Source organism: Vanacampus margaritifer, chromosome 20 (assembly GCF_051991255.1).
Source record: "Vanacampus margaritifer isolate UIUO_Vmar chromosome 20, RoL_Vmar_1.0, whole genome shotgun sequence".
Classification (NCBI taxonomy): Eukaryota; Metazoa; Chordata; class Actinopteri; order Syngnathiformes; family Syngnathidae; genus Vanacampus; species Vanacampus margaritifer.
Genome location: NC_135451.1, coordinates 17,990,669 through 18,003,111, shown reverse-complemented (window position 1 = coordinate 18,003,111; position 12,443 = coordinate 17,990,669). Strand labels below are relative to the sequence as shown.

Here is a 12,443-nt window from a genome sequence, read left to right as displayed (position 1 = left end):
GAAATTTCCGCCAAAAGGCCAAACTTTTTGTGAGTAGTGTCAATTTTGTTTTGGAATCTTCTTGGAGTTCTGTTTGGTTGTCGTGTGTGTCTTGTTTTGTTGGACCGCCGCAGCGTTCAATGCGGTAGTCATTTGCAGCACCAGGTGGCGCTCTAGAGTGGATTCCATCCTCCTTGGCAAGCAGGAATTTTGGCGTTTGCCTTGGTCGCTCTGCTCCAATCAAGTGTGGTGTTCCACAGGGCTCAATTTCGGGGCCCTGTTGTTTTCGTTGTATTTGCTGTCCTGGATTCCAGCTTGAGGAAATCTGGTATGTGTTTGTGTCGTGCTAGTTTAGAAAAGACAAAAACACAATATTGTGCTTCTTGACATTTCAGTCAAAATGCTCTAAAATGGCCGCTAGTGAATGAATGCTCCTTCAGTTTTCCTTCCTATTAATTCCAATGAAAAGTTTTTGGGAAGGCAAATTTTAGTCGTTTCGAAATCCATTTTCAAGCTCCAAGTGGCGCTGGCGGGTGGCGGGATGAGGGCAGGAAGTGCAAATGAGCGCAACAGGAAGTCAAACACTTGGGGATGTTTTTGGAGGCTGTTGCCATGGAGACCGGCCAGATACGAAGACGATGCCATTTCTAATTCAGGCGTCTTGAGCTTTCCGTGCCTTTCAACTTCCTCTTTGATTCCAAGACTTTGCATGCGCTTCCTGTTCCGTCCGCTTGAATTTGTTTTCCCCCGAAAAGCTGACACTTTTCTTTCTTTGCTTGTTTTTGGCGTGTTGTTTGTCCATCAGCGGAGAGGAAACGACTTCTCATACGCATCAGAATTGTTTTCATCTGGAGAGCACTTCAATCAGACGTAACGTCGGCGATAAGCAGCCGACTCTTTTCTTTTCTCTTCATATTTTGTGTGAGGAGCCGATAAAAAAGAGAAAAGAAGAAAAAAAAAAGGAGCGGGCCAGAATACAAACATCAGCAGGGGCCGCTTTTGATGAGACCCTCGCGGCCGCAAACGCGAGTCTGCGGCCGCATCTCATTTCAAGCAAGTGCGCGCGTGTGTATTGTTTCCGTGACGGCAATTTATTTTTGCCGTGGTGGCGAGACGGCGGCGCGTCACGGAATGAAGGCGCGAGATGATAAGAACAAAAGAAAAGCAACTTTTCAATTCTTCATGCTCACGTTGCCGTGCCGACGCCACCGGAATAGCAAAACCGATCCGCCTCTTAATGGCGCCGGGTCTTGGTTTGCTTTTGATGGTTTTGTTTGTCGGTGGACTGTAGCTCCGCCCCCATTGACGTTGAGAGGTTGATTGACGCTTGACAAATGTGCTTGAACTAGTTATGGAGCAATTAGCGGTTCGACAGTTTACCCGTTTGAAAAGTTTCACTAAGCGCTAATATTGGTCATGAGCTGCGCTTTTCTTTTTGGAGGGAATTTCTAAGCAGGGCGCAATTTGATTGGCTGCTTGCACAGTCGAGTAAAATTATGTTTTTATAGCAAAAAAACCCAAAATATTTTAGGCCTTCAATCAAACTTTGATTTTCACATAAATTTAGGGAAAAAAAGATCTATTAAAAGCATCAGCTTATGAATCCATATTGGGTTATGAAAAGTCAAATTGATTCGATTAATAATTTGTTAAAACCAGCTAGCTAGCTTAATGCTAGTACACAATGAAAAAGCATCGATAGCTGTGGTGTTAAAATCATTTAAGCAGCAGATTTTTTATTTTTTATGAATGTAAAATGAGCGTCTTACTGTACAGTCGTAGTAGAAGAAGAAGAAGTCTTGGTTTGTTTACGTGCATGTTATTACACTGCCTCCCGGTGGCCGAGGCGGGCACATCAGAGGGAGCAGCACAAAGATTCGAATTGCGGCATGAAATCATCATCGTCCAAACTGTTTCCGATGAATTTTCTGCGGTGCTTGACACTTTCGATTGACATTTTCAGGAACAAAAAGTCCATTTTGAATGAGAGCAGCACTTTTTATTCATGTTATGAATAACGTTTTTGTTATTCCTGGGGAAAAAAATAGGAATGACATTTTAAAGTTGTATGGCCCAGTCTGACTTGGCAACAAGAATCTTCCATCTGGTCGGAAATCCCGACACGCCGTGCGCAAATCCACGTCCGGCCAGCGCGGCAATCCGTCGTGACGTGCGCGTTGCGTGACGATGGCGGCCAATCTGCGTTTGGGCCGACCGCATTTGCCGGGACGTCGACTTTCGCGCGCTCGCCGACGGTTCCGTCTCGAGGGTCGGCAAATGGGATGAAACGCGCACAAGGGCTTGCGCATTGTTCCGCTTTTGGCGACAAGATGAATGTGCGCGTGGTGGCGAACAAGCGTGCGCGTGCGCGTGCGTACGTGCGTCAAGATGAGGTGTGAACCATGAGCCTCAATGAACCCTGCTTCTCCACCATCTCTATTGTGTGTGTGTGTGTGTGTGTGTGTGTGTGCGTCTGAGAGAGACTGACTGTTGTTGCACAATTTGCATCCAGGCTGTCATCCAATCAGCTGCTTGTTATTTATAGCCCAGCCCAAAGAAGGCCAATAAATGTCAATAATCAGCACGGAGCCGCTGTCACGCTCTGCACGCATCCCATAATCACACCCAAGTAGTCGAGCTTCTTCTTCACCACAATCCCTTCCACATTTTACACACTTTTCTTATCCACGCACGCACACACGCACGCACACACTGGCGAGAAATGACAATGTTGGCAAAGTGACACACACACACACACACACACACACACACACACACACACACACACACACACACACACACACTCTCTCTTTCTCTCTAGTGGGATTTGCAGTCAAATTGAAAGAAGCTTTGTTCGGAAAGCAGAAGATCAGCACCTAATTACTCGAAAAAGGGATTTTTGTGCACGTGTGTGCGTGCGTGGACGGAGCGACGGCAGGTACGAACGAGCCTCTTGATTGCGCCTCCAATTGCTGAAGTTGTTTTTGCGTTCTTTGCTTTGTCTTCCGTTTGGATCGGAAGCGGCGCTCGCGCTGATGAAAGTCAAATAGGCCGAGTGGTCCCGTTCCGCCGGCTAACGACGCCTTGGGCTGCTTTTCAATTAAGGTGCGGAGGTTATGATGAGGGGTCACCTGGAGGTCCGCCGCTCACATGCTGGTTAGAGCGCTACGTCGTTCTCATTTGGTCCCGCTTCTTTCTCTTCTGTAATTCAATTAGGAACTTGATCAGCATCCGCCCACGATTTGGACTTCAGGTCTTTTCAATCCAACCATTAAATGATCTCAATGTGACGTCGTTGGTGTAATTAGTGTTGCAAATGTGAGATTTCCAATGTTGTGCACAGGAACTGAAGTGCAACCTTGGTTTTCGTGATTAAGCTTTTCGAGAAAGTCTGACTAAAAACAAAACATAGGAAAGTGAGGAACCATCTTCCTGTTTATTTTTTATTTTTTATCATTTAACTCCTTGACTGCCAGACGTTTTCAGAAAAGGGATGCCAGCCGATTTTAAGCATTTTGACTGATCTTTCAAGGTCCATAGAAAAGTATGTGTTTGGACTATGGAAACACACATACTACCAAAAAAAGATTGGACTCTCATCTTTCATCAGAAAAAAAAAGTTTGTTTCTACCTTATTCCATTTTTCAGTAATCAACAATAGAAAATGGTTAGTTTCACCTCTGTTTTGAAACAAACGTCTTTTAACGTCTTTGGCACTCCTCCATAGGATTTTACTAAACGTTATTTAACGTTTTTGGCAGTCAAAGAGTTAATCGTGTTTCTAAATGTCTTCATCAAATGCTTGCCACTCGGAACAACAACCCTCCCGGTCTGCTCGGCAACATTTGGGCAAGTTGGGGCGTGACATCATTGCAGCAATGACAAAAGTCAGGCCTTCAAAATAAAAGCAGTTTCCTCACACCTCTTATTTTGAAGGTCTGATTCTGACAGGATGCACATGTTGCCCAAGTGAAAGCTTGCCGTCAGATGAAACCTGTTTTCGCCCAACAACAAACAACGGCAACAAATAATATGTTGCATATCGTCTGGGAAACAAATTAGACAAGTCAAAGATTATTCATTTTTTTATGAAAAAAATTGGACCAAAAAAGCAAAACAAAAACCTGTGATTATGCAAAAACTAGGACAAAGTTTCACAGTAGGTTGTAGTTTTGAAGGGGAGGAGCTTCATTTAGAAAGGCCTCATCCCTGTCTAATATAAAAGTAGTGCTTTGCTGCCATCTTGTGGCATCTATTGCCAATTATAAACCTTTTTTTTGCAGGGTTGCAAATATTCTTGATTTTCACAATTCCGTCTGACGCGCGCGTTCCGTTCCGCCGTGTGCAATTTCTCTTCTTTCTTGCGACTAGTTTGCGTTTGGGGGCGTTCAGGTTGCGCTCGCAACGTCTCATGAAAGGAATGAAATGAGCAAAGTCACGTCCGCTTTCTAGCTTTGTCCAAAGTCCTGTGAGTGAACGTGCGGATATTGTGCTGTAATGCTTTTGCAAGGTTGTCAAGGTTGTTAACTAGCAAGCCCCGCCCACCTCCCGCCCTCATCGTCTCCTCACCCGCCGCGATGCGTTCACTGCCACACGTTGTTTGCTTGTCAAATCCGTCGCCGATCATTAGCAAAATTCATCTTCCTCCTCCTCCTCTTCCTCCTCCCACCGTCACCCTTGTTTTTCTCCTTGAAATCCACGAGGCGGCAAGTGTTTGCACCCCCCAGCGCCCCCCCCCCCCCCTTTGTACTGTGCTTCCTCTGATTCATCTTGTTAGGTGGTCTGCGATGGTCTTGTAGTCACTCCCCCTATTTCTGCTCCTTTCAATTTTCTGTATGTTGTCTTCATCTGTGTGCAAATTGCTCCCTGATTGACTCCCACAATGCATCTCTTCCCCCCCCCCCCCCCTCCCCCCCTCCCATTCTGCAGGAGTTGGTGGGCAGCAACCCGCCGCAGAGGAACTGGAAGGGAATAGTGATCGCCCTCCTTGTCATTCTGGTCATCTGCTCGTTGATCGTCACCTCCGTCATCCTGCTGACACCAGGTACGGCCGCCATTGGCTGTTGGCCGCTTTACGTGATCATGCGCAGACACGCCCCTTAGCCGGCCGATGAATGGTAGCGCAGACGATGCAGCGGAGGAGCACGTCGCTGTCCTTTGCTCAACCGTCACTTTGGCCAAAGTGGCTCATAAAAGTCCAACAGTCCTTCTCGCTTTGTTAAGCAGCAAACTCAGGTTGACCTTCAAGTGCGCGTTTGGGCCTTCGCGGTCCTTCGGAGTTCGTTACCTCCGCCAAGGAGGCGACATTTGCCTGTCAATGATCGTCAAATGACTGCAAAATGTTGCCCAAAGACGGCAATGTGCAATTCTGGTGCCGGTCCACAAAACTGTGAGTGGTGACAATTTGACCGTTTGATTTGATTTAGGTGGAATTTCCAGATGACCTAAAAACGACGTTCATTTGGCGGACTCTGAACTTTTCAACGCACATCCAAGTGTTGAACAATTTGCTACTTTTGCACTCGTTGCTCTTCTCCAACACGGAAATCAAAAGTGCAACATTCACAACATGTAACCTTGATGCTTGAAAGTAACTGATTACTTTGGCCAACTCGAATTTGACGGATTTGCGAGTTCGCTCGCTAATTCGCCATTCGGGTATTGAGGCTTCACTCAATCACGAGGTTTTCATTTGTGACCGTAACCTCGTCCATTGCATCAACATTTGGGGTTTGCTTGCTATTTTTCTTCCTTCTAAGTCGGACCAGTCAAAAAAACGTATCACAAAGAAGGAAAATACCTTTTTGTCGATTTTTTTTGGGGGGGCAAAATTGACAAAAACCAAGAACAAGCTGGTTCGAAAATCGCTATTCCCTCATTTTGGATGCGTTCAGAAATACGCTCCGAGCTTACTGTTCCGTTTGGACCGTTCGCAAACGCAGAACATTGTTCAAATGTGCCGATGGGTTAGACAAGGTTGCGCAAAAATGGAGCCCAATGCGTCAGGCTCTTCTTCTTCTTCTATTTCAGTAAAAAGTAAAAAATTTCAAATCCCGTCTTGAAAGCCGAAAGCCGTTTCGTGAGTCAGATGCAAATTCAAGGCCGTTTGTCGAAGGTTCGGGGTTTCGTGAAGACGGCACTTCCTGCCCTTGGAGCTTCACGGCGCTCGCAGGCGGCCGCTCGTTTGAAAATGAGGTCAGCGAGCGCTAGCATTAGCGTACAAAAAGTGCTGACACGGCTCCCACTTTGAGATAAAGGCGAGAAGTTGAGCCAAGGAAAGACATTTTGCTGCTCGCTATTTATAACAACGAATTCATCTGTCCAAGTCCGCCTTTTAATCCGTACATCTGCTTATCGTAAGTGAGTGAAAAACGGCCTCGTTTATCCTTTCAACTTCACCATCTGACGCGAGTCCTCGCTGAAGATAATCGAGCAACTGCCTTCAGAGGTGTTTGTCTTGCCGTGAAGACGTCGGAGAGGATTAGCGGCTGCGCGTCCATCTGTTCCACGCAATATGACACGCACACACACGCGACACGCCTTTGAGTTGCATCCCGTTAGCGTGTTTGACGTCTTGTTGCTTTCACATCTTTGTGTCATTTACGTCAAGATGAGTCGCCGTTTGCGTGTCCTCGTCGACTTTGGAAAACTTTCAAAGCCAATCACTTTGACTTCACACTTTGTTGGATTCATCGCAAAAAGATGCTCTTTGATGTTTTATGGCCCTCGCGCTCCAAAAACGCAAAAGGCTGAAATTAAATATGATTCGCTGGCTTTTAGAAGGCGATTGCGATTTTCAGAGGCGGCTGAAAAAAAATGACATTTCATGACAATAAACCTGCAGCGTAACCCGCTGAGCGCATCCTTAATATGAAATCGTCAAAAGGCGGCTTTTGTGTACTGGAGCGACTTGTTCTGGACACAAATGTCAACGGCGCCATCTGCTCGCTGCAACTTTTGGAATACAAATTGCACCCGCAGACCGTCTTGGAGGCTTTTGGGGTTCGACTGTCTCGTCAGTGGGCTCGTGACATCAAAGCTTTAGCTAAGATGACATTTGATTTGCCGCTGGTGAACCTTGACCTAATGGAACCTAACCTGACCCTCACCCCATCTTATCTAACCGTACCCTCGCCATACTCGAACCTACTAACCTGAGCCACTTTAACCGACCTTCTCACCCCTAATCCTAATCTACTCTAATCTAAGATAACTCAACCTAACTACTATTTCAACCGTAGCAATCAGAATTGCGCCTGCCTCACCCGTGACCCTAATCAGCCCTTATTAGCCATTTTCTTTGTTTTCGGTGCATGCAAATGAACTCCGACTATACGATAAGATTAATGCTAGTTTCTGCATTTTCAACTCTGCTGAATCAGCTCCTTTCGGATCCCATTTGTCATCTCTGCCGCGGGCAAGCGTTTGGATGTGAAGTGTAGTAGCCTGTGTAATTAGCGGCATTCCCGCCGCGAACCTCTCTCTACTTTGTCTTTCAACTTGAGACGAGACGTGTCCTCGTACCGCGCAAACTGACAGCCGCGGTGAAGATGACGGATTCCCGCCGACGCGACGCAACTTTGATCCCAAAATGCCGCTTGGTCTTGTCTTGCCAGGAAATTCCTTGCGGGGGAAAATAAATCCCAACCAAATGTGTTTTTAAAGCCAAAGCAGCGAAAGGTTAATCGCGTCCGTCCGTCTGGTGATGTGAGATGAAATGAAGATGAAATGACGAGTTTGTGGGAGCAGTTTCAGGCGCTGCTCTCAATTAAAGCTGATCTCGGGTTCCGGGCTCGTGCTTCCCGTGCGCCGTCTTCATCGCTTTGTACGTCGTTGGCATCCTGCAGACGTCCAGAAGGGCAAAATCGGTATTCATGCTCAGATTCTCTGCCAAAATGGTGTTGATTTCTTTTTTGTTTACAGGCGAAGATGACCGTCTGGCTCTCAAGGGCAAAGTGACGGTGGAGGACCTTTTTGGAAAAGATTTCAGGGTTCACGACCCCAACGCTCGCTGGATCAGCAGTAAGTGCGGCTTTTATTTTCACACTTTTGCCCGGCAGATCTTTTATGAGCAGCATCTGACTGAATTGCCAGATTTGGAGTCGTTCGCACCTGGACCGCAAGTTATGGTTCTTCTATGTCGGGCCATGTGATCATTAAGAGCTCGGGTTTGCTCCACTGGTCTGCATAATTGGACTCTTCGTCCTTCGCTGGCTGGGTTCGAAGTGCACTGACGTGTTGCGCTTGCCGAGAAATCCTCCCCATTTTTTTATTTTCTTTTTTTTTACATTTGACATCTAATTCTCTCGCGTAAAGGCCATTCACGTCCAAGCAGAACACGAATCTCTGACAGGTTTTCAACATCAGCGGTTGTCAGCCTTCAATTCCGTCTTTTCATCTCATCGCGTAAATATCAGCAGCAAAACATTTGATGCTCGGCGGCTTTCAGCGTTTCTAGTCAAACGTTGACAAAACTTGTTTTTTGCCGTCATTTTCATGTGATCGGTTTCCAAATTAGTGGTCGGTGGACCGGTCGCAATCCAGCTGATGTGATCGGTCTGAGGTCGCCACCAACCCGTTGATTCGTTTGACAGCAGGAAAAGGGCTACACAACTATTTTGTTTATTTACGTATGCTTTTACTTATATAGGTTTCATTCTGTCTGCATGGATTAGCGATCATTCTTATCATTCTTCTTGGCGCCTGATGAAGTTTCTTCAATCCAAAGAAGAATCCTTCAATTCGACCTTTTATGCACGGCTTGATTATGCAAGCTCTGAACTCCCAAATCCGATTTTGGGACAGTTAGAAGTGCAAAAGGAAGCCTTTGCATTCCAAATGCTTTGTTGCCCATAAAATATGTCAAACATTGTCGTCAGCCAATAAAACGGCCGTTTAAGTGTCTTGTATTTGCGCCGTCTGGTGGAACTCGGCCGCGCGTTTGCGTGCACGAAGCCATTTGTTGCGCACGTCCAATTACCTGCGAGCGCAGCGCTCATATTTCTCCCGCTCGGTGGAGGAGGCGCGCGGCCGCCGCGATTGCTGCAATAAATAAACGACGGCGCAAACGCTCACATGGCTGCCGGGGACCGACGGCGAGGAAGGCAAATGATAGACTTTATTTCCCGCCGCACTAAAAGCGCCACCAGGCATCACCAGCCAGACGTGACGGGATAACGAGGCTGATTTTCTTTTCAAGCAAGGCGGTCCTTCCCGGCCATCGGCTCTCGCGCGTTTCCTGATTAGCGGACACGCTGATGAGCACGCTGATTGTTGGGCCTCGTTTGTGCGATCGCGACCGCCGCTCGCCGTATGTCGCGCGGGCACGTTACGCCTCCCCAGCGGCCCGTGTTGGCCATCGCGGTCCAGCGGGCTTCGCAGAGAACAAAGTGCTCTTAACACATCTGGAGGCCAACATCTGTTCAGTGACGAGCTGAACAGAAGCTGCGCGGCTTCAACCGTACGACATCTTGTTATCTCCGCTGGAGTTTAAATATGTTGTTGTTGCGAGTTTAATCGCATGTCGCGTTTTTTCAACAAACAACACAATCTTCAAATTCAATCAAACTTGATTTCTATTGGATATTTCATACATTGAAAATGCAACACAAAGTGCTTTACAGAGCTTAAAAACAATCCATTGTCAAAAATGATGCTTGGGTTCTTCACAAATTGGCAATTTTTAAGTCTGGCTTTTCCTCTCTTGCCTCAACATTTGTTGCGTCCAGCAGGAAATTCACTGCCATCCATGACTTCATATCTAAAATACATTTCTGAAGGGTACGCAGGCATGACGTTATCTGCGTTAACGGTGGACGCGGAAGACGTCTTATACAGTAGTTTGAAAAGAATCGGGCCTAAAATGGATCCTTGGGGCACCCCGTACCCAATTTTGTGTGTTCTAGAAAGAAACTTTCATCTGTGAGGTCGGACCTAAGCAAACGGTACCAGAATTTGGACAGGTTCAAGGGAAAGCCGGGTCCAACACAATCCGTTATGAATCAGGTTGAAGTTTTAAGTAAGACGTTATCTACAGCAATAGAAGCACAAGCGGAAGTGGAAGGTGGCGGCGTGGCTCAGTGGTAGAGTTGAGAGGTTGTGGGTTCAATCCCATGCGATCGTGTCCATGTGTAAGCATCCTTGAGCAAGATAGTGAACCCGCAGCTGCCAATCTTGTATGGGGAGAAATTTATCTCCAAATGATTCACGCCAATCCATTTTTTTTTTCACGTGCTTTTCAGATCTAAAACATCATTTTCTTGAGAACGGCCATCAGTGTAACAACGTCCATTGATTTCTGTCATCACGTGGCAGTTTGAAGACACACGCGCAGATGAAGCCATCTGCTGATTATCTGACCTGATTGTAACTCAAGTTCCTTTTTGGCGTTGGTCGCTGGCACCGATGAGGGCTGCAAATGGAACCTTCAGAGCGCCGACCGCCGCTTGGCCGCCGCTTTTATGTTTCCTTAACACAATTAAGACGCTAAATGAAGTGATCACGCGGCTCTGTCATCACGCAGTGTAAAACTTTAGCACTTCCACTTGAAGATGATCAAATAATGAATTTCTACTTTATCTGTTCCTCACCAACTAGCACTTGGATGCTTTTAATGGTCGTTAGCGCTCAAGAATAATAATATATAGCTTTCTTAGTTGCTACTACTGCTTCTTATAAGATTAGCGGTTTATTGTTTTTCGGTTAAAATGAGTTCTAATATGAGAACATGTTGGAGCAACATGTTGCTAATGATGATCATTTTGTTGAAAGTGGATGTTCTGGAAAGTAATTGCTTGTATAGAAATATGCTCTGAAGTGTGAAATCATACAGCCAACGTGTCAATTTTGTCATCAGCCACCAGCCCCAAAAAAAAAGTGTGTTTATTATACAAGCTGTTCACATTTTGGCTCTGCTCTGATGTTTAGCCTTTTTGCAATTCTCTTGCTATACTTTTAGTTTAGTTTTTTACTTAACTACAGCATACTGCATGTTATCATGTTAGCATGTTAGCATTCAAGATCAACAGGCTTCACATGAGCGCCAGTTTCAAATGAGCAGAGCCGGTTGTTAGCATGCTAGATGTTAGCATGCTACATGTTGACATAATGGACATTTTTTTGGGGCTTAAAGTAACACCGGCATGAAACTCTTGTTTCTAACCTGGCTTAACACCAATCGTTCGAAAGCCTAAGCCAGTCTTGAAACCCCAATTTTAAACCCTTGATCATGCTTGAAACTTGCTTTTTGAAACCATAAACCTGGTTTACGATGCTTATTTCAAAACCATGAAAGTAGTTTGAAAACCTAAGTGAGGCTTGAAACCCTCATTTGAAAGCCAGAGCCAGGCTTAAAGCATGGATTTTAAACCCATCTGAGACTTTTTGAAACCCTGGACTTGGTTTAAAACACGGACTTGGAAGCCTAAACCAGGCTTGAAACCCCAATTGGAAGCCTTAAGATATGCCAATTTAAGTTGCGGCCTTCTCACAAGTTTCTTCGCCCAAGACTCTGCAGACCAAGAGTCGCCATTTGCTTCACACGCCACAGCCGAACCTCGCAGGAGGACTCTCACATCTAAGATAAGCAGAGCTGCAATGTTGTTGGATGCACTGAACAGCATCAAAAGTACCCATTCCTAATCCAGACTTGTCAGGATCACCCTTAATTGTCACACCCCGCAGTAGAGGAGGGTGAGTTGAGAGGTTCGGAATTTAAGGTTTCTGCGAGAGGACGGAAACTCTCGTCTAATTCTTGACACAACAATTGCTTTAATTCCAGGAAAAACCTAATAAAACGCCTTCTTCAACATTCGCTCCGCGAAAAGTCTTAATTGACATTCATGCGGCCGCAGTGCGAGAAAGAAGCCGCCTCTGCTCGGAGAGAATGAAATATGGACGCCAAGGTCAATTTGAATAATAGAGCGCAGGTTTGACGCCTTATCAGGCGGCGGAGACATCACGGGGGACGTTTGAGATAAGGCGACAAGGACTTTTACAGCTGATGCGGGTTTCCGTGGCGACAACCGGATTATCGCTTGTTGTGAAAGATCACCGGATAACAAAAAAGTTGCCGACTTTGCTCGTGGATGTCGTGTGGTTTATTTTGAATGATCACGCGTGCTAATCCAATGAAGAAAAAAAATGCTTTTAAAAGTGGTTCAAAAACAATGACGTCTCTGGGCTGTGCGATTTAACAACAAAACAACAGAAAAACAATTTATTCGTTTAGTCTTTTCTTTAGCAATCATCAATAAAACTTTCAGCAAAACACCAATTTCTTACCAAAAAATGGAGAAAACAAGCTTTTTGTCAAAATATTTTTTGCTTGCGTGAGACCTCAAACTATGAAACAACAAAACAAGACTTGGAACAGGCTTTTGAAGGCAAAGTACTTTATTTACAGATTTACACGAAGCCTGCCGTGAAAAATCTCAATCTCCCAAAAATCCAAAGTGATGCAACGG

At 45.7% G+C, this 12,443-nt stretch overlaps 1 protein-coding gene across 5 annotated transcripts in view; it reads left to right on the top strand.

The window, feature by feature from the left end:
• The window catches only part of dpp6a (dipeptidyl-peptidase 6a), a 102,452-nt gene that overhangs the window by 60,407 nt on the left and 29,602 nt on the right, over positions 1-12,443 (top strand). For all 5 annotated transcript variants that reach the window (XM_077554141.1, XM_077554143.1, XM_077554140.1 and 2 more), the window contains exons 2-3: positions 4,909-5,023; positions 7,903-8,001. In XM_077554141.1, coding sequence (XP_077410267.1) covers positions 4,909-5,023; positions 7,903-8,001 — 214 coding nt within the window. The remainder of the gene's footprint in view (positions 1-4,908; positions 5,024-7,902; positions 8,002-12,443) is intronic.